This window comes from Cyanistes caeruleus, chromosome 13, assembly GCF_971803275.1.
Source record: "Cyanistes caeruleus chromosome 13, bCyaCae1.hap1.1, whole genome shotgun sequence".
NCBI classification, from domain to species: Eukaryota; Metazoa; Chordata; class Aves; order Passeriformes; family Paridae; genus Cyanistes; species Cyanistes caeruleus.
Genome location: NC_141713.1, coordinates 1,868,177 through 1,895,329, shown reverse-complemented (window position 1 = coordinate 1,895,329; position 27,153 = coordinate 1,868,177). Strand labels below are relative to the sequence as shown.

Below are 27,153 nucleotides of genomic sequence, written 5' to 3'. Positions count from 1 at the left end.
GTCAGGATCGGGGCTGTTCCCGGGGCTGTCCGGGCTCCTGTTCCCGTCAGGATCGGGGTCACTGCCTGGGGGTCTCCGCTGCTCTGCTGAGGGAGGTCTGGTCCCGCTTGTGGGGAGGCTGCTGAGGCTCCGGTTGTAGCCTTGGAGCGTTTAATGTATGTGGGTAATGTTGCTGTTTAATGAGGAATGCTGAGGGGAAAGGCCGTGTATCTCAACGTTTTCTTTTCTTTCAGGATACGTGACGAAGGAAAGCATAGTATCCCCGGACATCGCTATCTCTATGAGGTAAAATCATAGACTGGTTTGGGTTGGAAGGGAACTTGAAAATCATCCCATTCCACTCCCTGCCATGGGCAGGGACACCTTCACTGTCCCAGGCTGCTCCAAGCCCTGTCCAGCCTGGCCTTGGGCACTGTCAGGGATCCGGGGGCAGCCCCAGCTTCTCTGGGCACCGTGTGCCAGGGCCTGCCCACCCGTGCAGGAAGGATTTCTTCCTTATTTCCAATTTAAGCCTACTCTGTCAGTGTGAATCCATTCCACCTTGTCCTCCCACTCCATCCTCTTAAATGGTCTCGCTCCATCTTTCCTGTAGGCTCCCTTCAGGTGCTGCAGGGAGGCTGCAAGTGCTTCACAAGTGGATGCAATGGGATTGGAAAACAGTCTGTGGGATTATTTAATTTTGTAGTTTCTGTTATTTAAAAAAAAAATGCAAAATGCAGTGTCTCTACACAGTGTACTAAGAAGTTTTGATTTCTTTATTTATTTATTTTTCAGACTGATGTAGAGATCTCACTGGTTGGTGGCAGTTGCAAAAGCCCTGTTGAAAAATTTTGGAATGGAAACAGTGCAATATATATTTTGCAGAAAGCTGTAAGTGTGCATGATAGATGTTAAATGTAATCCAGACTTTTGGATTCCTATCGGATTTCTTTTCACACACCTTGCAGTTTTTGACTTAAATGAACATTTCTTTTAAAGATGCACAATGAAGAAAGTGACTCCATGGAGGAATCAAAAGTAGATGATGCTGTTGGTGCCTCTGGGGTTTTGCCAAAGGAGAGTCCTGGAGCCCTGGCTCTTTCTGTTGGAAGAGCAAAGTAAGTGTGAAAGATTTTCCTCCCCTTTTGAGGGAGTTTTCTTTTGTAATTTTGTGTCTTTTTCTAATATTCAGAACCTGTATTTTCAATCCCCTAGATAAAATTACTCATTACTTTATGAGGAGTTGTGACTGTTTTCCATCCTGCAAAAGGGCCTCCCTACTTTCAATGTCTAAAAGCATTTTAAAAAGTAGCTAAAATCCAGCTATTGGAAAAGCACTTGTGAGCTGGGCTGTTGGGATTCACTGGGTGTAGACGAGCAAAAAGAGCTCACTAAGACTTCAGTGCTTATTTTTTTGGTAAAACTCCTATTAAAAAAAGGTCCTAAAAATCTGATTTGTGTTTTTGGTGTTATTAAAATACCAGTGCATGGTTCCAAAATGTGGTTTACCTAACTAATGTATTCTTTTAATTATCTTAATATTCCATTATAATTATAGAATCTTCAGCCTATGTTAATAATTTAACGTATTTATAATGTATATTAAATATAAACATAAATGTATAATATAAATTATAATAATGTAATATAATAATTATATTTTTAAAGTTTGATGGCATCTTACTTTCTCCCTGTTCCTATTTCTAGGCATTTGATTTCCTTGTACACAATGGTGCAAAACCCAAACATGACCCACCTGGGGATAAGTGACCTGGTTGTTCTTCCTCCCCTCTGGGCCAGGTGTGATGGTTCTGACCCTCAGCACACCTGCTGGATTGGAGCTGAGCCTCTCAAGGCTGGAAACAAAGTCACAGGCCTCAATATTTACACGGTTTCATGTGATGGTAAGGTGATCATGGTGCACAGAAAATTAAATGAGGAAGGCTAAAAATTGTGGGAATGCTGTCTTTGTTCTTTGTGTGATACTTGGAAATGCTCTGTATTCCTGGTTGTAATGAACAAGAGGGGATTAAAATAAGAGAAAAGATGTTTTTAATCAATGCTGTGTGTGGGAAGTGGCTTTTTAATCTACTTGATGCACCTGTATCTGTGCAGGCCTGCCTCAACTCAGGTGCAGCAACAGGAGATTTAAACTGCTGCCATTCAGCATCTTACACAACCTCTGACTCAATCAATAGGAGAAATGCAAGGAGAATTCCAGCTTTCTGAAGGACAGCAGGAGTCATGCTTCACCAAATGGAGTATTTGGGAATGAACTTAAAGTGCCAAATTTAAATTGTGTCAAGCAGGGCTTTTTGATTCTCACTTTTTTCCTTTCCTAGGTCCTACAGCTGATAAAACCTGTTTTGCAAACCTGGAGCAGCTCAAAATGGAACACAAAATAAGACATCATTCATCCGTTGTACGTTTTTACACTCTGTCATGGCTTCAAATGAAGTTTAAAAACTCTGTTTTGGGATTTATGATGCTGGTTAGGGGAAGCTTTTTAGATCCTCTGTGGAAACTCACCTTTGTGTGATTTTATTGTATAACAGTCTGATTTCAGGTCATGTCTATAATGCATTTGTCTGGTATTGACCCTTTTTTTGTGTGTTTGTGAAATGCTTTTAAAATTACTTTGCCTGTGGTAGTTGGTTTTATTTTTGAAATTTGTTCATTTTAGGTGACAACAAAAGGATTTGCTCAGTATGAGCTGATTGCAGCTGCTGCAATAGAGGACACCATTTCAGAATTTGGAAGCAACATCTGTGTGGATATCACATGGAATGGTGTGGAAGAGATTCTGGAGACTCCCCCACTGATCTCTGCTGCCACCCTGGTAAGTCAGGATGGAAAAAGCAAATGAACCCAAGCTCTTGGCACAATTCACATCATGGGTAGTATAAAGGATAGAAGATAAAAGCAATGTAACCTGTTCATAAGCTGGATTAAAAGTTGTGCTGACACGCTTCACACTGATGAGAATTTTAGGACTCTTGATTTCTGAAGTTTGTAACTGAGGGAAACTTGTGGAACTTTCAGAATATTGTCCTGGAGTCGGGGGACCCCAGAAGTCCTGTGTTCCAGCTGTACCGAGAGCTGCAGTTCCTCTTGGTGAGTGCAGGGGAGAAATTCCAATTTGACATCTGCATGGAATGGGGATTTTATGTGCTAATAATTTGCTTTATTGAAAACTTCAGATGTTTCAAAGATACCTTCAGGCGTTTATTTTAGCTGAACTTTGAGTTCAGTTTTAGAAGTCTTAACTAGAAAGAGAACAAATCATCCAGGAAATTCTGAAAAATTGTAACTCCTGGTTAGCTGTGCAGAGATTTGTGATTTTTGGTGAGGATGTGAAAGATGACACATGCAGAACTCCAAAGAAGAACTGATTTCTGTTGTGATTTTCTTGCTGCACTTAGGTTTTGGCTGAAGGTCTGAAGACGGGTGTGACTGAGTGGCCTGAGCCATCAGAGTCTGATTCAGCTCTTAAACTGGTCCAGGAATTTCTGACTGGTAATTGCTGCTTGTTCCATGGGGAGGGAAGGGCACTTGACAGGAATAAAAGGGAATTCCACATACAACTTTTAAAGCATTAGAGCTGGAAATGTTCATTTCTGTGCTGTAGCCTCTGCACAGAGTAGTAAAATAGGTTAATACATATCTGTAATTTTTCTAATATCATGGAGCAAAGTAAAAATTATGAAAAACATTTTTTAAAAGTATTTTCAGACTATATCCTTACCCAATAAAACCATTTTTAAATTAACCAATTCTATTATTCAGGTTATTTGTCATTTATGATGTGCCAGGGGATTCATGACTGGTTTGATGACTCTTTTCATAGTGGTGGAACTTACTTTTTTTAACTCCCAGATTTAAAGAAGAAACTGGATGGGGATTATACACTTGGAACCAAGAATGAAACAGAGGTGTGTGCAGTCTCCTAACAGCTCTTTGTCTTTCTGCTTCCCTTTTAACTGCAGTTATTTCAGATTTTGACTAAATCTTGTATATTGTTTCTTTATGTAAATAGCGATGAAAAGGAATATGGATCTCTTCTTTCTGTCTCTGCTGTGTAAAAATAATGGGAGAAGGTCTGATTTCCAGGAATTCTGACCTTTGTGCCATTGCATTCTAGCATTAATTTACTTTTCTTGCCTAATTTAGTGATTTGGGGCCAATTTGATAGTATCAGCTGAATATGTGTCCCCTTATCTGGAGGTTTATGATCCTGTAAAGCAATGGGCAAATTCAAATGATAAAAATGTGTTTGGTTATATTGAGATTTTTTTTTTCCCTCTCAGCCTACAAGGAAAGTTTTAGGTCTGTTTTCTGTTAAGAGAGAAGCAGCATTTTGTTGATAATCCAAGAATATATTGATTTCTGTGTCAACAGAACTGTTCTGTATCAGAACTATGGGGAATTATAGTTCTTTATACTAACAGGAGCTATAGTTCTCTGCTCTGAGAATTTGTGTGTCTGGATTTTTGCCTCCCAGGGCACTGCTGGGTACACAGACAATACCTGGCTGAGATCTAAAATCTCTCTGACAGTGGCTTTTGATTTCTGCTCCAAGGCTAGCAGTTATCCATTGTGATAATTCTGCAAAGAATCAGACTCACTTTGAAATAAAAATATACTTCCAAAGTACTGTGTGGTAGTTTTCCTGGAAAGGGGGAAAATTAGTGATGCAGCCAGTTTTGATCTCTGGAGAAATTCAGATGTGGAAGATTTTTGACTCTCAAGCACCATTTTTCATTGAAGTCCAATAAATTCTTTCAGAAAATCAAATGTGACACAGCTGCTGTGGACAGTTGCATAAAATCAATCTTTGGGGAGCGAGGAGACCTGGATTTTGCTGAGCAATTATGGTGCAAAATGAAAGGTAAGTGTATTGTGCCCCATCTTACATTTAATTTCATTTATTTCCTTTCATTTCTTCTCTATCTGCAAGACAGTATTGCTTTTTCAGGGAAATTCCTGTCCATTTCTGAGTTTTAAGGACTCATCAGCTCTTCAGTAAATTGGTATCAGCACTCTCTTCCTAGAAAAGAGCCCATTTTGGGGATGCAGGATGATGTCTTTTCTTACAACCTTCCAACGGCAGACCAGCATCTAGCAGGAGATAATTTCATTTTATTTGACTGCAAAAGGCACTAGACTATTGGTAGTTGCTTTAAGGCTAAAACCTATCTGCTCTAAAACTGAAAACTTTATAATTCCTTTTTCTCTAGATCTGAAGGACAGTTTTCAGTATATGTGGAGTTCAGTGATCTCTGTTGATGATTGTTTTTTTTAAAGTCATGTGACAAAGCTGCCAAAAACCTGTGCAGTCTGTAATTTCTTTAATTTGAGGGGTTTTGTTTGTGCAAGGGTGTTGGCATGTTGTTATTGACTTAACAACCAGAGCAAGAGCCTGGATTGATAATTAAAATATTGTGTTTTTCTTTCCAGGTGTTAGTTCCTATCAGGAATTAATAGACTGTTTCACACTGGTCATAAAATCCCTGGAACGTGGTGAGATACAGCCATGGGTGTGTATTTGTATTTCACAAGAGATGCTAAAATTTGGGATAGTTTCAAGTAAAATGCAGTTCCTGTCCCTTCACTGCCCTCATTTGTGCTGTTTTTAAATGGTGTTGAACTTCTGAACAACACTGATGATGTTTCATGCAGTGTCATCACAAAAAGACTGCTTTATTTTCAGATTCATCAAGGGAGCAGCAGTTTTTTAAGTCAATTGATCCAGCAGTCCTACCATGGAAAGATGGAGGATGTTTCCCTCAGTGACATCACTCCCATTCAGATGCTCCTGGAGATTGGCTTGGAGAAGATGAAGAAGGATTATGTCAGTTTTTTCATAGGTGAGCCTGGCACTTGATAACAGCATTAGGAATTCAGGAGAAAAGGTGTTCCGTGCAGGAAATAATGAACTTTTGGGTAACCTCCATCTCTCTCCCTTCCCATCTGCTGAAGTGCAGTTTCCAGCTTCCTGAATAATGGAAATTTCCAGCTTCTAAATTTTAAAACTTTAAAAACTTAGTTGTTTCAAAAGAAGTATAGCTTTGTGTTTTACTGCTGTGGTTACCTCTTCATTTCTTTTTGGCATCTGTCATCCTGTTTTCATTCTTCATTTATTTGCTTTTTTATTTTCACTACTTTTGTAAATTTGTGTGTCCTGAGGAGAGTGGCTGTCTCCAAGTACACAGTGGGTTTCTTCATTGTGCAGCCTTGGTGATAAACAAAATCATGCCTTGACCACGTTAGAGGTTTTTTCTTGTTTGGAATGAATGATTGTGTCAATAAATAACAACACACTCCTGCTGACTTTGTACTTCAGTAGAATTTACTGTTTGATCACCTGAATGTTGCTTATATTTCATCTTATACCACATATTAATTTTTTTCCTGCTGTTCCTTTTACAGGCCAGGAACTTGCAACAGCAACCTACTTGGTGAGATGCTTTACTTTTATTTTCCAAAGCAGAGCATTCTTAGCTGATGGTGGGATGCAAATTATAAAAGCTGAGAAACTGAACTGCAGATCATGAGGCTGGAACAACACACTGCAGAAATGTCATTGTTTTGTTTCCTTATTCCCAGATAATTCCCTTGATGTCTGATTTGGGTCACTGCTAAGGCAGTGATCCTTTGTTACACTTTGATAAGGCTTTGGTCTGAGTCTGCTGGGCCACTCTAAAAATCTCCAAAGAAGCAGGAAGATGATTTTATTTACTGAGGGTGTGTTGTGTGTCTGTAGCAGTGGAGAGCTCAGGTAAGAGCAAAAGCTCTTTTCTCTTCCAGGATTACTTCACCTCCACATCAGTGGATCTCCAGGAGCAAGTCCACCGTGTTCAAAAGCTTCACCATATGCTGGAAATAATGGTCAGCTGTACAGGCTTACTGCAGTTCAGACATGAGAATCTCTTCCCTTTGACACAGTAATTATTTCATTTTTACTTTTGCTCTTTAAATGGCAATCACAAATAGAGTTCGTTCGACAGTTTTAAAGAAACACCTTAATGTTGGTGATAGTGAAACTGCAGAAGGAGCAGTTGGATCTTCCTGCCAAATTTTGCTTTGGGACTAAAACTGAAAACTAAAGGAAATAATAAAATGTGAGAGTATAGTTAATTTTACACAAGCTGATGCTCTGTTGTACAAACATTTCTTTAAATAAAGTAACCTGATATCTCTTGTAGGATTTGCATGAAGTATTACAAGGAGAACCCTCTGGATGAGAAGCATGTGTTTCAGCTGCCCATCAGACCAGCTCTTGTGAAGAAATTCTATCAAAAGTAAGAGAAACTTGAGTTTGCAGTATAAAATTCAGATGGGACTGAATGTTTGACTCGATGTTTTTTGATTATTCTCTCAGTGATAACCCTGAAGTCTGGAAGGTGGAGATAAGTAGTGGGCATGGACAGAAGGAGGTTAAAACAACGTGGCAAGTCAGTACCAATGCTCCAGTTGAACATGGGACATCAGACAATTCAGGTGGGGAATGTTGGTGGTGAAATGAAATAATCAAAGCACAAACTTCAAACAAATTCAGTTTTTATCCTGAGTTCAGTGGGTCTGAGCTTTATATTTACTTTTTAGCAAAAGCAAAATAATATTTTACTTTCTACCAAAAGAGTGAGGTGGTATTTACAGAATTAAGGATATTCAGAAGGTGGTGACTTTTTTGCCTTCTTACCTTGGCTGAGTTATGTTTTTAGAGTTCAAATGACAGAATAGTTCCAAATATGAGATGTCTGATACCCAAAAAATCTTGTACCTTATTTCTAAAATAAATTTCCCTGTTGTTAATGCTAGTCTCAAGTCACAGAAAAGTGCAAAGGGGAGAAGATCTGTCTTGCTGCAAGCAAATGTAGAACAAGTGGAAAAGCATCAGAATGGGGAAGAATTAAGCAGGGGGACTGGTGCAGAAATGATTTGCCTTTTTGGGATGAGGTTTGATGTGAGGATTTGGTAAATCTTTCCTGTCATTATTGATTTTTGTCATGAAGTAGTTCAGTAAAACTGCACTTTGAAAACAGTTCTGGAAGCTGCTCCATGAACTAATCTTCACCTTCTGACAAGAGTGGCTAATCCCTGCTTTTCCCTTTGTCCTTTCAGGTTTCTTTTCTGACTCTGCAGTAAATGGAAGCAGTGAAGAAAGGCTGTATTTTATTACCATGACTCAGTGCAGTCAGGTGCAGTTCACTTAAGTTGATGTTACTGAACAGGCAGGACTGGAAAGGTACAGAAAGGTGGACATTTCAGTGTTTTCTGTCCCAACAGAACTTTTAGAAACACTCTGGGCTTCAAACAGTTCATTTTCACTGATTTATTTACTTTATTACACTTAAGTGGGACCTCCACAGCCACAATTCGCCAGTAGGCATCTCATTTGTTAAAAATGCAGTGCAATTATGACTGTACAGTATAAATATTTTGTAAATATGGTGGGTATTTTCATATATTTACAGACATTCAACAAAGTTGTGCACTTTGGGGTTTCATATTTTATTTTTTTGATCATTAAAAATGCAATCAGACACTGTTCAAAGTGTGAGTTATCTTAACCAACAAACCAAGCAATATTGTTTGAAAGTAGAAATAAGAATAAGAAATAAGAATAAAGTTCTCCTGGGATCAAGTGATTCTTAATTATCCTGAAGTATTTGGAAACCTCTTCATCCAGTGCCTTGGGATCTTCATCCAGTTTAGGTTTCTTTGTCCCTGTATTTATATTTTGGGGTATTGGAAATACATCTCCCTCCTCTTCAAATCATTTTATTCCTTCAATGTGAAGTGAGTTATTTTAACAGTGTGGTCTTGTATGTTTTGCATAATTTTTTTAAAAACAAAATCAGTATAATTGGCTGGACATAATTTAAATATGTTGGCAGTTGCATGTGTTCTGTTGATTAATCAGTGAGGTAACATTTTGGTGGTTTAATTTAAACAATTCCATAGAGTTGTACATGCTGACCAAATAATATGAGACAGAAATATTTTTGCATTAAAAAGTTAACTATGGGTAAGTAAGAATAAGAAAAACACCCAATATTCATGCTTTTAAAAGCATATACTTTTAATTATATATTCTATGAATTACAGATGGTTATTGTAAATTTTTATAACTTCTGGTTTCAAGCACAGGAAGCTGTATTTCTAGTACAGCCAGCTGAATTGTGGAACCAAGTTTTTATAGTACTTGTTTCTACCTGCAGTAGAAGGGGATTTAAGGTGAAATGTTAATTTGGGAAGTTCTTGGACTATTTAAAATCCACATTTTTGTGTATAATATATTACAGAGTTGTGTAAGGTAAGTCTGGTTCCTGTAAACCAAACTGCAGAGATGTGGTTGAAATCTGATTCAGAAGTTGTCACCTTGGATTACTCACTTCAAACAACTCTCCACACCTAAATAGCAAGGTATATATTCTCCTAATTTTTAGACATGAATAAGTTCATATTTAAGCAGTGCTCTTGGAATATTTAAGTCCTTTTATATTTTAAAATCATGTGTTTGTCTTTCTTCAAATGGCAATTACATGGTAATCAAAATGCTGTTGATGAACAGACTGAAATCAGAATTTGCAAGCAAGCTTTTAATCACTTGAAATTTGTACTGGCAAGATTTGAATCACTTTACTCTTAACTATATCTCTGGTGAGCAAAATGTGTATTAGTTTGCAAAATAATTAGAATTGTAAAATCTACTGCTTAGAATCAATGGAAGAGAATGTATTTGGTAAAAAGATGTTTTGGGAGTTGAATAGAAAAATTATAAAAGCTCTAGGTAGATTGGTAAATAATATTTCATTACAGGGGTATAAAAAGAGGAATCTGTGGTAAATTTTAACCACTCAAATAAAACAGTTGCAGCTCAGTCCTTTTGGCAAATGAAGATGTGTGCAAACATCAATTTTAGCTGTGGTTTCGAAGGTAGAATATGAGGAGGACAATACTGATGAGAATGCAGAGTGTGAAAACTGTAGGAAGAACAATCTCTGTCACCATTTCCATGTGAGTAATCAGGGAATCTAAAATTTGAGAAATGAGGAATATGTAAGAGATTTAATCTTCTGGAGTACACTAATACCTAGCTTAGAGTTAACATAAAGGTTTTTTGGAACATAAAAATGTTGATGTTGGCATAAACAGCAAACAAAGCAAACAATTTCCTAAGTCTGCTGAAGCTGGAGCAAATCCATGATCGTTTTCCTTCTCTTTTCCTTTTTAAGTTAAATTTCTGAAGACATGTCAGTGCTCAAAGGGCTGCAAGAATTGTCTTTGCTATGAATTAGCTGCAGTGCATTACAAATATTTTACTGGTCCTTTGAATTTTATTCCCCTCACCCCAAGGTGAAAGAAAAGTGTCAAAGAGAAGTCCTTGGGAAACTCTGGCCTTTTTATGATTGCTCTGTATCTGTTTGAAAAATTAAATGGGTCTTACTCTGTTTCCCAGAGAAGCCTGGAAGAGTTCAGTAAAGCCAGTTTATTGATACTGAGCATGACTTGGAAGTGGAGGCTGAGCAGGATCAGCTCAGGCTGATGCTGGGATGTTTCCTACCAGGTGGAATTTAGCTCATCCTCTTGTAAGAATCTGCAGTAGTTATTTGCTCTTTCTTAAAAAATTCCTTCTTCAGATATTCTGAAAGGTCCTGAGTTACACCAGGAGGTTTTTTAGGTGTTCTGGATCAGTTGTGTTGGATTTTCTTTGTTACCAGGAGCATCAGAGCCCTAACTTAATCTTAAGGCCACTCCTTAGCCCTTCTATTTATTTTTATAGTTCCACTTTATGTAAAAGTCAAACATTTAGAGATTTTCTGTCTGTGTGGTTGTCTTGATTTGTCTGGGTTTGGTTTGTGTTTGAAAAAGCATTTAGCAGTTTTATTTTAAGGAGAATGCTGCTATCCCCAACTTAAATTTTAAGTAGTAGCTCTTCCAGTTCCTGTATTTCAGTAACATACACAGTTAATCCATTTAGCTACAGTGATTTTAGTTGGAGACAGTAAGTGAAGACATTTTTCTTGTGCTTTTGTGGAGAAAATACCTTTTAACAGAATTCAAGGAGCAATGTAATATCTGAACTTTAGAGAATCTGCTTTTATAGAGCAAAACAGAGCCATCATTACCTGCAGCAAGGTGTTGGTGTGTGGCAGAGCAGCTGTCCATGGCCTTCCGATGCCAGTTTTCCACCTGGGAAGGGGTGACAGTTTTGTGAGCATCCTCCTCACTCCCACAGCTCCCTCCCTGCCCCTCAACCCTTGTCCCTACAATGAACTTGAAATTACCTTATTCTACCAACTCACGATTTTCTGAAAGTTTCTTTGTGGCTTTGTGGTTTTCATTTCAGTGTATTTCTCCAAGTTAATTGTTTAATAAAATTTTTAACAGCACATAATACATTCCAGGTAATTTTCCAGTAGGCTAGTACATACTTGGAGTTTTCTGCCTGGGAATCTGACAGCACTGCTAAATAACTTCTGATGGAGAATTTTTGACTGCATCAGTATGTCCAGTTGGAGTTTGTGGGATGCTTTAGAAACAGTAATTGAGGCTGTTCCCACTTTCAGTATCTGAATATCTCTGAATTAAACAGATCCCTAATGTACAGAACCAAAGTGTCCCATCTGTACCATATTCATACGAGTTGTTTCCTGAAATTCAATGTGATATTGGCATATAAATCAAAGAAAAAGGAAAAAAAAAAGATCAAATTTAGCAGCTGACATTACCTCTCTTGGATTTGGGAATCCATTTGCACTGATAATCTTTTTATAGTAATCAACAGATGCCTTTGGGTACCGTGGTTTGTTCTTGTTTTTGAAGTCAATGTGGTAAAGCCCAAATCTTTCGGAGAAGCCTTTGTTCCATTCAAATTTATCCAGCAGTGACCAGGCAGTGTAACCTTTGACATTTACACCATCATTTAGAGCTGGGAAGAAGAACACAAATCACTGATAAAAGTTTTGTCCTTAAAATATGGCTCTGTAAATGTTTTGGTTTATAGCAGGAAGAGATAGGGAGGAGGACAGAAAAATGAAGTACAAATTAATTTAACTTAGATTCTCTGAAACTGTTGCCTTTAGCTTAAAGGTACTAGAGTTCTATGGGCATAGCAATTTCTGCTTTCTGAAAGTGGAAACCGATGATTTATTGCAGTATTGAATCTCAGGTAGGTCATTTTGGTGAAAATTTATGAGTCTGGTTTGCTGTCCATTTTGACTTGTAAATAATTATTTCTCTGATGGAAATGACAAAAAAAAAAAAAAAAAAGCAGAAGGTGAAAACACTCCAAAAGTCAAATCCTTTAAAGCTGTTTTTAAGGGACCTTTGAGTATCTCGTTGATGTATCCCTTCAGGTACTGGATCCTCCACTCATCACACAGCTGAGGGCACTGCACTGTTTCAGACACTCCATTCTCTGTCACATAAATCAGGGGGTTCCCATACTGGGTCTGCAAACAGAAATGTCTAAAGTGGTTCACATAAAATCATTTTATTTTGACAGAATATGTGAATTAGCAAAGTGCATTAATAACAATTTTCTACATTTACTTACCTAAGTAAGAAAAGTGTGTAGTAGGAATTTAGGTTAATTATGGGGTTTATTTTAAAATGACTGAATTCTGTAATTAAGGGTTTTTTTGACAAAGTAAATTCCCACTATGACAAGACCAATAGCTGGAACTGTTGAAAATCTAAATCTAAACCAGTCATTTTCTTCCTTTCTAATTAAAGATCCTCTCTACTCACCTTAACGAAGTTGAGCAACCTCCTGAACCCCCAGGGCACAGAGTAGAGCCACTTGGGGCCTGGAGCTGGCCAGTTGGGGTCCACCAGTTCAGCCAGGTCACGGTCAGTGTGGTAACTGGACACTTGGAGGAAGGGAAAGTTCTTCTGCAGAACATAACGAGTGGTAAAATGACCAATTCCCAGGAAATCCGAGGTGCCTTTAATATAGGTTTTCTCTTGCACTGAGAAAGTTGGTAGTCTCGATGTCCCCAGGCCCTGCTGGGCACTCTTCCTGCCTAGCAAAATAATTATAGGAAACAACTTCTGAGGAGCATGGCAATTGGTTTTCTTTATATCTCAAACAATAAATCAAAGAATAATAAAATCCTGCATGGTTTGGGTTGGAAGGGACCTTTAAAATCATCACCTCACCCCTGCCATGGGCAGGGACACCTTCCACCATCCCAGGGTGCCCCAAGCCCCAATATCCAGCCTGGCCTTGGACACTTCCAGGGTTTCAGGGACAGCCACAGCTGCCCTGGGCACCTGTGCTGGGGCCAAATATGATTTTCCTGAATTTGGTGTTAATGTCAAGGACACCTGAGCTTAACTGGTTTTTTAAGATGAGAAAATCTTTCATCCTTTTGGTTTGGAGAATTAAGTTGGGTACCATACATGGAGAAACAGTGATCTAAAGTGTCCTGGTGTGTTCCCAAACTGCTTTAGGAGCTGTGTTCAGCCCAGGGGCCTTCGGTTGCTTTGCTGTGTGTCACCTGTGCCCTCACTTGATTAAAGCCCACAGTGGCCAGGAGTTATTCCCTGCTGGAAGTGTGGATCTATTCATGTCCTCATTACTGGGACTTACCTACATAATTCTTCATGACTTCTGGGTAGTCCCCTCTGTAAATGGGGTTTGCAAACCATCCCAGGTGGAACTGGATGTACCTTTCAGCAGCATCTCTGTCTGTTTGACTGTGTGGATCAACAGGTTCCCCCCAGCCACTCGTTAGGGAAATTCCAACCATCCCTTAAAACAAAGGGACAGTTCTGCTGTTCTTTAAGCCCTTAACAGAAACAGCAGCACAATCACAGAATGAATCCTGATTACCTCTCTGCTCCCTGCGCCAGGTGTTGTTGTAGGAGTGCCAAACCTTGGCATGAGTCTAAAAATAATGTAAAAATAGAATAAATCGTTCACATTTTCATCTCTTATGCCATGGAAAGCTGGTGGAACTTTCTGCACTGAAGTCTGTCTGAAAATATCGCAGAATTTCTTTTGTGTTTATTACAGAAACTTGAATTTCATGTAAGACATCACAAAAGCCTTTATGCAGGATTCCTTCCCTAAATTCCAGGACATCCACATGGAGCTGACACACAGCCCTCAGGACAGGATTCTGTCCCATGACTCTGATCTTTGGATGTCTTTCCCTAATTTATTCAGGCATATGAAAAGTTAATTTTTACCAGACTTCCTGAAGTCACTTGCAACATTCAGGTTCATTTCCACAGGCCAGGATTGTTTTCTTTTTCAACCAGCTTGAAACAAACTATAAGAGACATTTATAATATAAGGAAAAATCAGATTGTTACAAGTGTTAAATCAAGCGCCGAACATTGGTAGTGCCTTGGGTTATGCACTGGAGGTTTAAAACCAGATTATAATTTCAGTGTCCTACTTGGAAATCACATGGCTGTGAAACTATTTCTGTTTAAGGAGTGAAATCTGATAAAAATCCTTAATTGAGACGTCATTTCAAGCACAGTTTCAGGAGGTTTTTTACTTTAATGATGTGATGAGCAGCCTTGTAGGCGCCGCAGCCGCCGAGCCTCAGTCCTGGTGCGTGTTCTCCTGTCTCATAGCCCTTTTCAGCCACTGCCTGCAAACACACAGAATCAGTTCTTCCCTGGGCTCCAGAGCCAGGGGATGTGCTCCATCCTCTGGATCCTGTGCTCTCCTGCCTGGGCTGCCCCTCCCCAATCCCCTTTTCCCTTCCTTGACTCCCATTTCCTGCCCTGCTGCCGCTTTGGTACCGAGCTGTGGCTTGTTGGGAGCAGGGTGTTGGTGAGGAGGGTTAGGTGAGCTGAGGAATGGGGAAGGGTAAATAGCAGCTGCCTTTCTAATTCCTGGTGTCTCTTCAGGGTTTTCAAAATTTTCCTGGAATTTCATGTCTAAAAACTCTGCCCTTGTGCAAAATCTGCCTGCTGAGGTTTTAGGCCATAAAGATTAATGGTTTAAATCTCTCTACTTCCTTCTCTATTTTTTTTAACCTCCTGTCCTCTAATGTCACTTCCTCAGAATTTTGGGAACAGAACAGTGCAATGGGAGTGTTTGGAAGGAAAGCATCGATGACTTACCCAAGGATTGCTGAACGTGATCCAGTGTTTCACACGGTCACCAAACTTCTCAAAACACAGATTTGCATAATCATTAAAATAATTAATCATGCTTATATTCTGCCAGCCACCATACTTTTCTTGAAGAACCTTTGGAAATAAGAATTTCAAGATTCAATAATTGTACTTGAAGGTCAGCTGCTGCTTAAAAAAGACTTTTATTTCTGTTTAATTCCATTTGTATTTCTAGCAAAGAAAGAGATTTTTCAAAAGTTCAAGGCACATAAAATTCAAACGAATAGGAAATATTTACAAGTTCTTAAAATCATGCAAGCTTCTCTAATTTTTTTAAGTACTCTTAGTTCTTAACCTTAGGAAAATATTTCTATCAGAAGACTTTCTCTGAGGTGTTTCAATAATTGAAATATTGTCTGACCTGTGGCAGATCCCAGTGGTAGAGGCTCACAATAGGGGTGATGTTGTTTTCCAGAAGACTGTTAATTGTGTCATTGTAGAACTGTATTCCCTTCTCATTCAGTTGCTCAGCTGATGAAAAGCACAGACAAGGAATTACCTGCATTAGTTCCCAAATAACTGGAAGAACAGAAATCTAGAAATACTAAACAAGGAATTTTACATTCCAGTCTTGGGAATTCTGTAATGGATAAATGCAGACCAACAGAAATCTGTTTAACAGGAATGTTGAACAACTGTGTGGGTTACTCAGGAGTAAAATTCCTCACAGATAAGAATATTGGGAAGAATGTGGTGAAATTGTGCTTACCTTTGATGCCTGTGGGCATAATCCTTGGCCATGAGATGGACAAGAGGTAGTGATTCACCTTCAGCTCCTTCAGTAACTGAATGTCATCCTGTGAGAAGAAAATCCAATTAACACATCCCAAGGCTGAGCAGAATGACTTCAGTTCCTCATCTGGCTTAAATAATTCTGAATGCAGAAAATCTGTGGATGATTTGCACAAAAGAGAATTCCATTTGGGTTTTTTTCTTATCTTTGAGGTGATGGCTCATTCTACTTGAAGCCTTCCTCTTTAACCACTTTTTTTTGACAGTCCAAAGAAGTCCTGTAATGTTTTGTGTAACAGGGGAGACAAAGTTTGCAGTACAGAAAAATGAGCTGAGGTTTTGCAACACAATTATGATTATGTTAGAATTTGTATTAGAAAATAATAGAAGCCTGTAAATCTTGACCTCAAACATTTCAGCTCAGGCTCAAAAACGTAATTACTTGGATTTTCCTTTACTATCTTACACTGGAATGAGAAAACCCCCTAAATCCCATATGAATATATGTTCTTTTGCTAAGAAATTTTACATCTTCAGTGTTCAATGAAATTAGGAATTGGTGATATTTGTGCCAATGCAAAGAGAATTCTGATGATGAAAGCAAGGAATGCTCTGATATAAAGAGGACCAGGTAACTGGACAAATAGGAGCAAGTTTTAGAAAGTATTTCTAAATACAAATCCAAATTGTCTCTGCATCAATCTCTTCTGGTGCCACAGCCTCACAGCCCAGTGAGGCTCAGAGTTCCATCTTCTTTAGGATACTTTTTAAGCTGTTCTTTCAAACTTTTGCTTATTTGAGAAACCCCTCCTGCATTTTCCCATTTTAGGAAAGACATAATTAGTTTTTTTTCTTCTAGTTCTTGCTGAGACCTTTAGTTCTCCCTTGGACTTCATGTATGTGGAGAAACCTCAGTGGAATACAGCTTTTATTAAATCAGTTGCAATTCCAATTATGTAACCCTGGCTTCTCACAGTCATTTGGATTCCTCTTGCTGTGTATCTGTCTTTCCTCCAGCACAGTAATTTCAGAATTGGTTTTGATGGTATTGGGCTTGGAAAGATGTTGTGAACAGAGCTTCATTGATTATTTGTTTGTTACACTTTCAAAAAATGGGGAATATCCGGACTGAATTTTAAACCCTCTTAAAAATACATAGAAAACCTCATACGTGCACACACACCCAGAAAGTTAATTTTATTTAAAGCTCAAATATCTTTATTGTATTTCTAACTAAGCATTTGGACTTCCTACAACATCTAGAATATTTTTAGACACAACAATCCTGCAAAGCTGAGATGTATTTGGGAAACACCGTGGGATTATTGTTCCTATGAGATTATAAGGAAAGATTTTACTGATTAAAAATATCAGCCCTAAGTTAAATAAGCCCTTAGAGCTTATTATTTAAATAAGCCCTTATTTATTCCTTCAAAATGGGAATCCAAGAGCAAGGAATGAATTCCTCTTGAACAATACCTTGACTTTGTAGTAGCCATCACAGGCGGAATCTCCCGTCTCATTCCTGACCACTTTCCCTTTCCTGTGAGTGAAAACATCCCAGATGCTCAGTCCTTTCCCATCTTTGTCCCAGGCCCCTTCGGTCTGGTAGGCAGAACTTCCAACACCCCACAGGAAACCTGAAGGTAAAAACAGGGGAGTTATTGAAGCATCTTCCTGCTGATTGGTCTTGGTGCTAAATATTCATAGGAGAAAGGAACTGACAGTAAGCGCTGCTGGAGAGGTGAGGTTTTCTCCATTTCAAAATGTATCTGTGCCTAAATAGGTCTGAAAATGGGTAATAAATTGAAGGTGTCCTGTTCTAATGCACTGAAAAAGGAAATGAATCCTTTCATTTATCAAACCTGTGAAATCTGTGTTTTACAGTGAGGTAGGGCATTGATAGCATGGCAGAGATATCTTATTGTAAAAAAGAAAGTATGTTTCCACATCATTTCTTCCTGCTAGTTTTCATGGTAATTTTAGCAACTACAATTTTAGATGTTAAGTAAAATATAAAGAAATATTCTGAATTATTTTCCTATTGTTACACAAAATACCATAGCATAAATGAGATGAAAACTTGAGCATGAAAACCAATCAGTGCCTGCATCTTTCTAGTTTTGATTTTGCTCGGATAAAATGTGTTTAAATATGTGTTGAAGAAAGGATAAGTTTCATAATTCCATACAGAAGAGTGGGTTGGATAATACTGAACAGCTTGAAACAAACCCAGCACAGTTATTACACTAATTTCTTAAATTAGCTGCATAACAAAGGGTATTTTAGTTTATTTCATTAATTGTAGGTAATTTATAAAAAAGGAGAAGGGTTTTCAGGTGTGACTTGTTACACTGCATTTTAACCAGGGAGATGTGGATATGAGCTCTTAAGCTGTGAGCCTTTCCTCTGTATTTCCTGTCTAAGTGGATCCATGGAGTGCAGGCTCATGTGGATCCCTCTGTTCCCAGGAGCAGATCCCAAAACATTCCTGCATTCTCCATTTCTGTTCCTGCCATTTTCCTGGAAGGACAAGGAAAACCTTTGGGTCACTCCCCTGTGCAAACCCAGGAGCAGATCTAGAACATTCCAACCCCCAAAGCAGCGGGGTTGGCAGGTACCAGCTGGAAAAGTGCCGTAGTAGAAGGAGCCTGGATTGTTCTTGGTCCATGGGAAATCCTCGGCCACGCTCGGTCCCGTCAGTGCCACGAGCACAGCCCAGCACCTCAGGATGTCCCTCCTCATCCCTGCCAGGGAAAACACAAGAGCTCTGTCAGCTGCTGCTCCAAAAGGGCTGGCTCAAAAGGGAAAAGCTGATTTTTTTCTGCTGAATGGGAACTGTAATTGAAAGCTTGGGCTGAGTGGAAGGAGCAGTTCAACTTCTGCCAGGGTGGGGAAAATGAGGGAAGATTGAGGTGCAAAATTATTATTATTAGAAGCCACTTATTTTCTGTTACTTATCTGTATCCTAAAGATCTCTTTGTTGGTACCTATTTTGTTCTGAATTTCAAACTGTCCCACAAAGTAAAGTAAAACCTTCTAAACATGAGAAGAAAGAAGTGATTATGCTGGTAGCATCTTCCCGCCTGTCATGGCAACAAGCCCCGTGGAATTTGAAAAGGAAAACTAAAACTTGCAATTATTGCAGTTTTAATTAATTACAGCTTTTATCTTGATGTGGTCCTTTTTATCCAGTCTCAGCATCAATTTTAAACTGTGACATCAAGTTGAACTATTAGAGAGACACATTTTAGCTGAGTTAAATAAAGTTTCAGAAGGGCTTTTCAGAAAAGCACTGTTTTCTCCAAATTGATAATCCCCAAAAGATGTTTTACATTCCTGAGCATCTGTTGGTGAATCTGAAGATGGGGCTGGACCATGAGGAAAAACAGAATATTTAAAATAATCATGTTTTGCATTGGAATACCTGAGCTGCTTTGCAGGTTGATTCCTGACCAGAATGAACCCCCAAATTTGGCAAAAAACAAAAGGCAAAGGACTGACCCCCTTTTGAGAACATGTAATAAATGTACAGCCTCAGAGACCTCTTGTTCCTCTGTTTATTAATGATAATCCCATATCTCCTAATTTACACAGGAACTGCACAGCTGCCTTGGGAAAATGTAACTACTTCAGCATTAAAGGCTTTAGTCCTGGATTTAAAATATCTTCACCTTGGCGTTCCAAATGGGAGCATTTAGATTACAGGATGAAAAAAAAAGCTTGTAGCAGACTACAGACATTTTAAATCAGGTCTAAATACTCTAGAATTGCTTTTATTTTGAATATAAATCGTTGCAAATACATGTGATTTGAACTTAGACATTGCCAGTAGGTCTCTGGCTCAGTCAGTAAATTTAAATTTAGCATTGCTCTTCCTCTTCTCATTAGCACTGACCAACAGTCCCAGGAAAAGGAGTCAGGAGAGCAGGAAATGTTCCGTGGGGTCTGTCCATGTTTCTGCAGCTGAGGCACTGCCCCAGGGCTGTGGATTCTACAGAGTGCTGCTAGGAGCTCAGTTGGAGTTACAGGTAACAACAACAACAACAACAAATCAATTTATTTTCCACTTTTGGTGTGATTATTCTTAGTAGTAGAATTAGAAATAATTTCAGTGCCTCAAGAAGTGCTCAAGCAGAATAAAACACTTTAGGATTTTACAGCACCCTGTATTGAATAAAACCATCTTATGCACAGTCTGCTGTGGAATATTCAATCAAACACTTTTCAAATTCACATGTGCATTTTGGAACTCATCATTGCTCTGATTTTCTGACAAACACAGTAGAAGAAACAGCTTTCCAAACAGTGCAAAAAGGTTTAATAAGCTCAGATTATAAAGATGATCCTGTAAAACTCTTTTTGCCCCCTTGTTTTCTGACAGCTGTGATCCCTTCTGCCCTGGTTGTAGCTGGAGTTATTTTAATTTTCCCCATTCCTGCCTTACCTGGTGTTCTTCACAACAGATGTGTCCTATCTGGGAGATTCCTCTGAACTGCCACAAACCTACCAGGGCATTCAGAATAAATTTACTTCCCCAGAATAATTGCATGGAATTAATCCAGGCTATCACAAAAACCTCGGGAGAAACATCTAGTTGCAAACAGCATTTTGTTCACTTACAGTCAAAACAAAAAAGAACAATCCTTTTGTATCCACAGTCAATGCTGCAGGACGAGCTTTAGCTTAACCACAGGATCTGTTAGCAATGAGGATTTTCCTTTGTAAGCAAAATTAGCTTTGCACTCATCTATACATTCATACAGAGCTGGCTCTTGAACAGGGGGTTTGGAGATATTTTTCATCAGGAATTGCAGTGATGGGCCAAGGATGGGTTCAAACTGAAAGGGGAAATTTAGGTGGGATAGATGGAAGGAATTTATCCCTATGAGGGAGGTGAGACCCTGGCACAGGGGCCCAGAGAAGCTGGGGCTGCCCCTGGATCCCTGGAAGTGCCCAAGGCCAGGTTGGACAGGGCTTGGAATAACCTGGGATAGTGGAAGGAGACCCTGCCCAAGGCAGGGGTGGAATCAGGGAATCTTTAATGTCCCTTCCAACTCAAAGAATTCTGGGGTTCTGAATTCCATGATTTTCTCTTGGTGCAAATCTCTGTGTCCTGGATGGTGTTTGGCAGGGAGAACTCAGTGAGAGCTGGTGATGCCAAGGCCTTTGTTTTTTTATATGGCATCATTTAAAATCAGATAATTAAGATGCAGGCTTGAAAAAATCACATTATTTTCTCTCTAAAGGAATTCCTTGTGGTGGTGTCCTTGTGGAGAAAACAACTCACCCAGTGTGGATGTTCAGCTCAAGCTACAACTCATTTCTTTTACTTCAGGAGTCACATTCAGTTCCTCTCACAAATAAAGGCACAAAACGAGGTAAACCCTGCTGGGCTATAAATGTGATTTTTGACATCTCTGCTCACCTGGCTCTCAGGTGAGAAAACCTTTCTGTGCTGAGGGAGAGGGGGAAGAGCCTGGAGGTCACTGCTGCCCCTGTGCCACAGACCTGAGCCAGGGCACCCAAAACAACAAAGGTGTGGGAGCTTTTCCCACACCCACTCTGAGAAAGGGATCTCTGGGCAAGGAGAGCCTGGCAGGGCAGCAGGAGCAGCTCAGCTCTGTTGTGTTTTGGTGGTGGGGGATTTCCTCCTCCCTGCTGTGCACCCCTGGAGCTGCTGGATGCTCTGGGTGGGTGACTCCTGCCTGGAGCCTGCTATGCTGTGCTTTTGCAGCTGTACAGTTTGTAAACAAACTCCTATTTATTCCTTTGGCTACTCAGTTTTGTCTTTTTTTTTTTTTTTTTTTTTTTTTTTTTTTTTTTTTTTTTTTTTTTTTTCCCAGCAGTGCTGGTGCCCTCGCGTGGCCAAATTGATGACTGAGAATGTTGCCTGGTAGCATAAAATAAACATCAACATTGCAGTTCTTACAAAGCCTCTCAGAAGAGAGATCTCCGAGATCTTACAGAGAGCTCAGCAGTAAAAGTTGCACTGAAATGAGAGCAGGAACATCACCAGGAGCAGGGAATATCAGCATTTTCAGGGGCAGAGGTGATGATCCTTGAAAATGCAGCAGCTTCTGCAGCTGTGATGCACACAGAGGGCAGTGCTGTTTACACAGCTCCTGCTGCAGGGCACTTGGATGCTGAAGGCACGTTTTTATCACTTTTTTTGGCATTTGGCACATTTTATCTCCTGCAGAACCGGGTAGGGCAGTGAACCAGAGTCACCAGAGCGCTGAACAGTGCCAGAGTTGTGATAATTAAGGGTGGCCATTACTCATTCCTTGTAAAATGAAAGTTGCACCTAAAAACACCCCAAGAACAAAGGCTTTAGAGGGCCAGGAGGGGCTGGGACTGTTCAGAGAGCTGGCAGGGGGAGCAGACAGACAGATCAACGCTCTCTCCATGTGAAAAGCTCCATGGATCTCACACAGGGAGCTTGGATCAGGCCAGGACTGAGCTCAGAGCTCTTGTCTGGCTTAGCCTGGTGCCATATTCATAAGCCAGGCTGCTGCTTCAGGGCATCACTTGGTGAATTGTCACTGACTCAGGGGTCAGGAGGAGCCAGCCCTTGGTGTGCATGAAAACACAATTCTTTCCAACTGCATTTAACATGAGCTGCCAGGAACATGACACTGTTCCACTCTAAGTTGTGCTTGCATAGGTTTTCTTCTCTTAATATAATCTTTTCCTGTGATGTTGTTTCCCAGTTTCCTGCATAAAAACCCAAATTAAAAAAAAAAATAAATTAAAAAATCATATTTACATTGTGACAACTTGGTCATTTTTTCCTCTTGGTAAAGTTTTATTAGCAGCAGTTTTTAAACTGTGCCAGAAACACATCAAGGCTATAAAATCTTTTATTGTGTTTTACTGGTAAAAAGAATGTTTTTAAAAAAATCTACTCATTGGAGCCCATCCAAGATTGCCCAATGAAGTAAAAGGCAGTAAAATAACCTGGAAAGCAGCTCCTGCAATGGGCTCACTTTGTGAGTGTGAAGTCAGGGCCTAACTCTGTGAGTGCTTTATCTGCTGTTCACTTGTCTCCAGCCTGGAGTGCATCTCCATCCATAAATGCTGGAGATATTTATGGCTTCTCTTGCTGCAGGATTCTGTGTGAACACATCACAAATCCATTGGCACAAAGCCCATTGTGTTTATCCTCCCACTTTGTTTTCTGTCTGTGCCAGCCTGTGTTGCAAAACCTCTTATCTCCAGCTAGGCACCAGGGATGGAGCCACCCTTAACAGCAAACACCCTAAACCTGCTATTTATTGGATTTTTGCTTTTAGCCCTTATGTTTTGATGAAAAAGGAGAAGCTGTCTTTCCTAATTCCCTGGCAGCTGTTCAGAAAATGAGACCACATCATCCTCACACAATTCTGACCTATCTCCTCAGCTTCCTGATTCTCCATTCTTCCAAGCCACACTCCCTTTCCAACCTTGAATAGGCCTTTTCTGTCTCAGAGAGAAAAATCCTTTCTTATTATACAGCCACCAGAAAACCACGTAATTTTTCCAGTGTGTGGTCTGCTGCAACTACACTGAGATATTGGAGTTTTTTCCAAATCAAAACAAAACCCACTTACAATTGTTCTTGGAACAAGAACACTTGTATAACTGTGCTTGTGTTTTTCTGTGTTACAAAATGACTTTCCTTGCATTATATTTGCTGCTTTTGGAAACTTTTTGTCTAAAGCTCAACTGGGTTTACAACCTGGTTTTGCTTTTCAGAGAAAAATATTAGAATTATGGAAGAATATTGGAAGGAAGAGGAATGAGGATGTTTTACTTTACTTGTGGGGAACACCAGTCTGGTATCCTGGGAAATCTGTGGGCAGCTTCTGGAGACAGTCTCCATTGCAAGAAAACCTCCAGAATCTGGGAGATCTTGTGTTTGAACGGGGATTCCTGACAAAAGATGGAGATGAGTGACTCTGAAATTTACACTAAATTTACTTAGCAGCTCCTGCACTATTATAAAAGACACTGCTCTCATATTTGAATACCCATTGAGCTCACTGAGTAGCTGCTATCACTAGCCACTGGTTTTATTTGGGTCATTATTAAAAAAATTACACTGTCTGAGAACATGCCACCTCTGTTTTGCAAAGAAAGATTGTAAAAGTTGGCAAGGACAAGATAAATCTGCATAATCTATTCTGGTTGTATTAAAAGCTCCAATTTTAAAGGTGTCCTTTTCAAATGAGCTCCTAAATTGTATATTTTTAATGTTTCTTGGTGTGTGTAGAGAGGTGCAGACACTTCCTCCTTTTATGGAACTCCCAAATGGTCAAAACTCCTGAGAATTTGTACTGATACAGTCAAAGGTGCACACTGGATTTGGAATGCCCAAGCTCCATGGTTGGTTAAGAATCCCAGCCATGATATATAATAAATGACAGATGTTATAGATACTCCTGGGTGCAATGAGGAAGGTCACAGAAATTTGCTTCTAAAAATCAATTTTAATTTCTCTTTTCCTGCTGACAGCTTCGTGCTAAGGGTGGGCCTCCATTTGATGTGAGCACTGCAAGCTGCTGCAGGCTACCAGTGATTGGAATTTACTTGGATTAGTCTAATTGCTGCCTCTGCCATCATCTGTTTGCAATCACAAAGAGGAAGCTTCTGAAGCTTGGGAATGAGAGAAAATGAAGTGTCCTGACAACCACAAAACAGCAAGAAAGCTTTTGGAGGTTTTCCCATCACTGTTTGTGAGTAGGAACAAAAAGAAACAGTTATATTTTCTTTCCTGTCCATCTTTACCCTGCATCCATGACATAAATACATCCAGCACCAAAGAATAGTGGTAATTAGCAAAGGTCCCCAAGCACTGTCTGTTGATAATGAGTAAGAGCTCTTGAATTGTTTTGGAAGGGGTTGAATTAGTTCATTATTGAATTAGTTGAATTAGGTCATTACTAAAAACATACAATTGTTCTTTCTATAGATATTCAGCTTAGATTATGAAACATCCACATTCAGGGCTTTAATTCCAGTTTTAAAACACATTTTATCTGTGGTTTTGCCCCAGAAGGGCCCTTTCTCATGCACCAGACAGGCACAAATCGTCAGGGAGTGGACAGATAAAACACTTTAATAACTAAAGACATTCAGACTAATTTTGCTGCTGCCCAGGGCTGGAGGTTTAGGCTGGAGAGGAGAGTTTGGAGCCTTGCAGGGCATGGAGCTGTGTTCCTGGGAGAGGCAGCACTGGGAGCCTGAGCTGCCCTGGCATCCTCAGCCCTTCAGCTGGGAGCAGGTTTGAAAAATGCCAGTGGAAGGTTCTGCACAGGGCACCAGCGAGCTGGAAACTCTGATTTCTGGCTGAACATTCAGGGATGTCTCTGTCTGCCTGGTCAGGGAGGTGGGGAAGGGCAGCAAAGTGAGCAGAAGGTTCTGCTCAGCCTCAGGGGCTGCAGTGTCAGGGCTGCCAGGGACAGGAGGACTTTGCTCACATAAGCACAGCCTGAGAAAATTCCTTTCTAAACTTCCAGGCTCCTTATTTCCTAAATAAAATTCAAAATTTCATGGAGAAACTGAATACGAACTGGGATGATGTAAATTCTTTCACAGCTCTTACAGTGAAAGTTGTTTGGTGCCATGGCCTGACCTCCTTGTAGCTTATTTATCAAATCAAACAAACAAAACCAGTGAAAAGAAAAAAAAAAATTAAATATATTTTACTTTTGCTTTTTCAGGGATAAATTCAGAGACAAGGCCTCACTAATGCTCCTTAGCAACTTCAGCTCAAGTCCAAAACCAAGTGATGCCTCTGGAGATTTAATATGTTCTTAAAGTGAAATATCTGCCCCAGTGCTTTGCTCCATCACAGCCTCCTTATTGTTTTGGGAACTGAGCAGTTAAAAATGTAAATCAGTTAAAAGTGTAGCAAATCACAGCCTGGTTTAGTGATTTCTCAGAGCCTCTGTCACTTTGCCATGGGAAGGGTTAAATACAGTCTAAACTCAATAATAATAGCAATATTTTTAATAACAGTATTTAAGATGCTCCTAAGTGGTACTTGAGATTATATTTGTGAACTTTATTTTTGCTACATCAAATCAAGAAAGAAGCTTAGTCCCAGTCATCTCTGAAATACTTCAATTTGATGTGATCCAAACTGATTTCACATGTTTTTAAAAAGCTGAGCTACATTCTTTAGAATGAATCTTCCCATTATGCCAAAAATACAAATTCCAAAACATATTTGTAATAATAATAATAATAATAATAACAATGCTCCAGACATGCCAGGTTTCCAGTCTGGTGGATATAAACTCTTGGCATTGTGCATTTTTCTTTCAGCTGGCCTCTGAAGACAGCACCAGTGAGGAATAGTGGGAGACAAGCAACACAGACCAGAAAAAGGAAAAGAGATCCTAAGGGCTGTCAGAACAGTGAGTAAATGTTTTAAAAATGTTTCTAACAAGCACTTTTCTCTGAGCCTGTGCTGTAAAACAAGCAGCATGACAGGGAATCATGGATTGATTTCCCTGACTGGGTGTGCAGGTGGGACTGCAGGCTTGTATAAACTTGAAAATTGTATTTATCAAATGGTTTCATACTTGTGGAAGAACCTGAAGCAACTTTTTTTTTTTTCTACAATGTCTCAAAAGAGAAGTTACTTGATTTGTAACCCAGATCCAAATTAAAAAGGTAAATGTGAATTGTCTATGAGAGGATTGACTGTGCAGTGCTGAGCTCAAGTCTGTTAAACCTTTGCTGATGGTTGATTAACTGCTGAAAAAAAACATTAACACTGTTGTGTGCTACACATTCAAAGATATTTCAGGTGTTTTGCAGTCAGATATGACAACTTTTTTGGGTTTAGGTGTATTATATAACCACATGCATGTCCAGAGGCCTGCAAACAGAGGTAGGAGTAATTCTTTTGCCTTTGAAGTTGCAAATTTCAGTGGAAATCCTCCAGAACCAAGTGAGCCAGGAATAATTTCACTCCAGCCTTTCTTTGCTACATTACTTTACTTCAGATCAGGCCTTGCATGTTTGCCCCGTGGTCTTAGAAGGAGCTGCTTTAAACCACAGAGAACAAGGTTTGCAAATGCTGTGGCCACTGCTGAAAGGAAACAGATGCTTTCCCAAAGCCAGAACTCAGGGCACTAAAGTTTTGGAGCTCTGTCCCAGAGAAATGGGTTTTTGTTACCATTGGTTTGCTAAAACCCAAGAATATATTATACACTGTATTACTTTCAGATGATCTCATCCTAAACAAAATAAGCTTGTGGGACCTCTGATTCTGATTAAGCACTTGGGCTCAAGGGACTG

General features: G+C 39.5%; 2 protein-coding genes across 14 annotated transcripts in view; one reads left to right on the top strand and one right to left on the bottom strand.

Moving 5' to 3' along the window:
• The window catches only part of ZWILCH (zwilch kinetochore protein), a 69,794-nt gene that overhangs the window by 407 nt on the left and 42,234 nt on the right, over positions 1–27,153 (top strand). For 4 of the 13 annotated variants that reach the window (XR_015275691.1, XR_015275692.1, XR_015275690.1 and 1 more), the window contains exons 2-22: positions 234–285; positions 775–870; positions 979–1,097; positions 1,687–1,883; positions 2,322–2,401; positions 2,663–2,818; positions 3,022–3,093; positions 3,402–3,495; positions 3,856–3,911; positions 4,765–4,867; positions 5,437–5,516; positions 5,690–5,846; positions 6,409–6,437; positions 6,787–6,923; positions 7,185–7,280; positions 7,361–7,479; positions 8,104–8,227; positions 19,753–19,892; positions 21,111–21,242; positions 24,358–24,578; positions 26,173–26,264. Coding sequence is in view for 3 of the 13 variants with exons in the window: in XM_086848715.1 (XP_086704841.1) it covers positions 154–155; positions 234–285; positions 775–870; positions 979–1,097; positions 1,687–1,883; positions 2,322–2,401; positions 2,663–2,818; positions 3,022–3,093; positions 3,402–3,495; positions 3,856–3,911; positions 4,765–4,867; positions 5,437–5,516; positions 5,690–5,846; positions 6,409–6,437; positions 6,787–6,923; positions 7,185–7,280; positions 7,361–7,479; positions 8,104–8,195 (1,737 nt within the window). In the remaining 10 variants the exon portion in view is untranslated. Of the gene's footprint in view, positions 1–2; positions 156–233; positions 286–774; positions 871–978; positions 1,098–1,686; positions 1,884–2,321; positions 2,402–2,662; positions 2,819–3,021; positions 3,094–3,401; positions 3,496–3,855; positions 3,912–4,764; positions 4,868–5,436; positions 5,517–5,689; positions 5,847–6,408; positions 6,438–6,786; positions 6,924–7,184; positions 7,281–7,360; positions 7,480–8,103; positions 8,537–9,287; positions 11,381–19,458; positions 19,615–19,752; positions 19,893–21,110; positions 21,243–24,357; positions 24,579–26,172; positions 26,265–27,153 lie in introns of those variants that run through there. The other 9 variants (XR_015275695.1, XR_015275696.1, XR_015275697.1 and 6 more) reach the window with 8 other exon arrangements.
• On the bottom strand, positions 9,346–15,920 carry LCTL (lactase like). Its single transcript, XM_023933633.2, has 11 exons — positions 15,839–15,920; positions 15,491–15,600; positions 15,076–15,204; positions 14,502–14,597; positions 13,826–13,880; positions 13,583–13,744; positions 12,739–13,013; positions 12,314–12,440; positions 11,718–11,917; positions 11,115–11,178; positions 9,346–10,019 (listed from the first exon to the last, which is right to left on the bottom strand). The coding sequence occupies exons 1-11, from the start codon at positions 15,855–15,857 to the stop codon at positions 9,904–9,906; spliced, it is 1,353 nt and encodes a 450-aa protein (XP_023789401.2). The 5' UTR covers positions 15,858–15,920; the 3' UTR covers positions 9,346–9,903.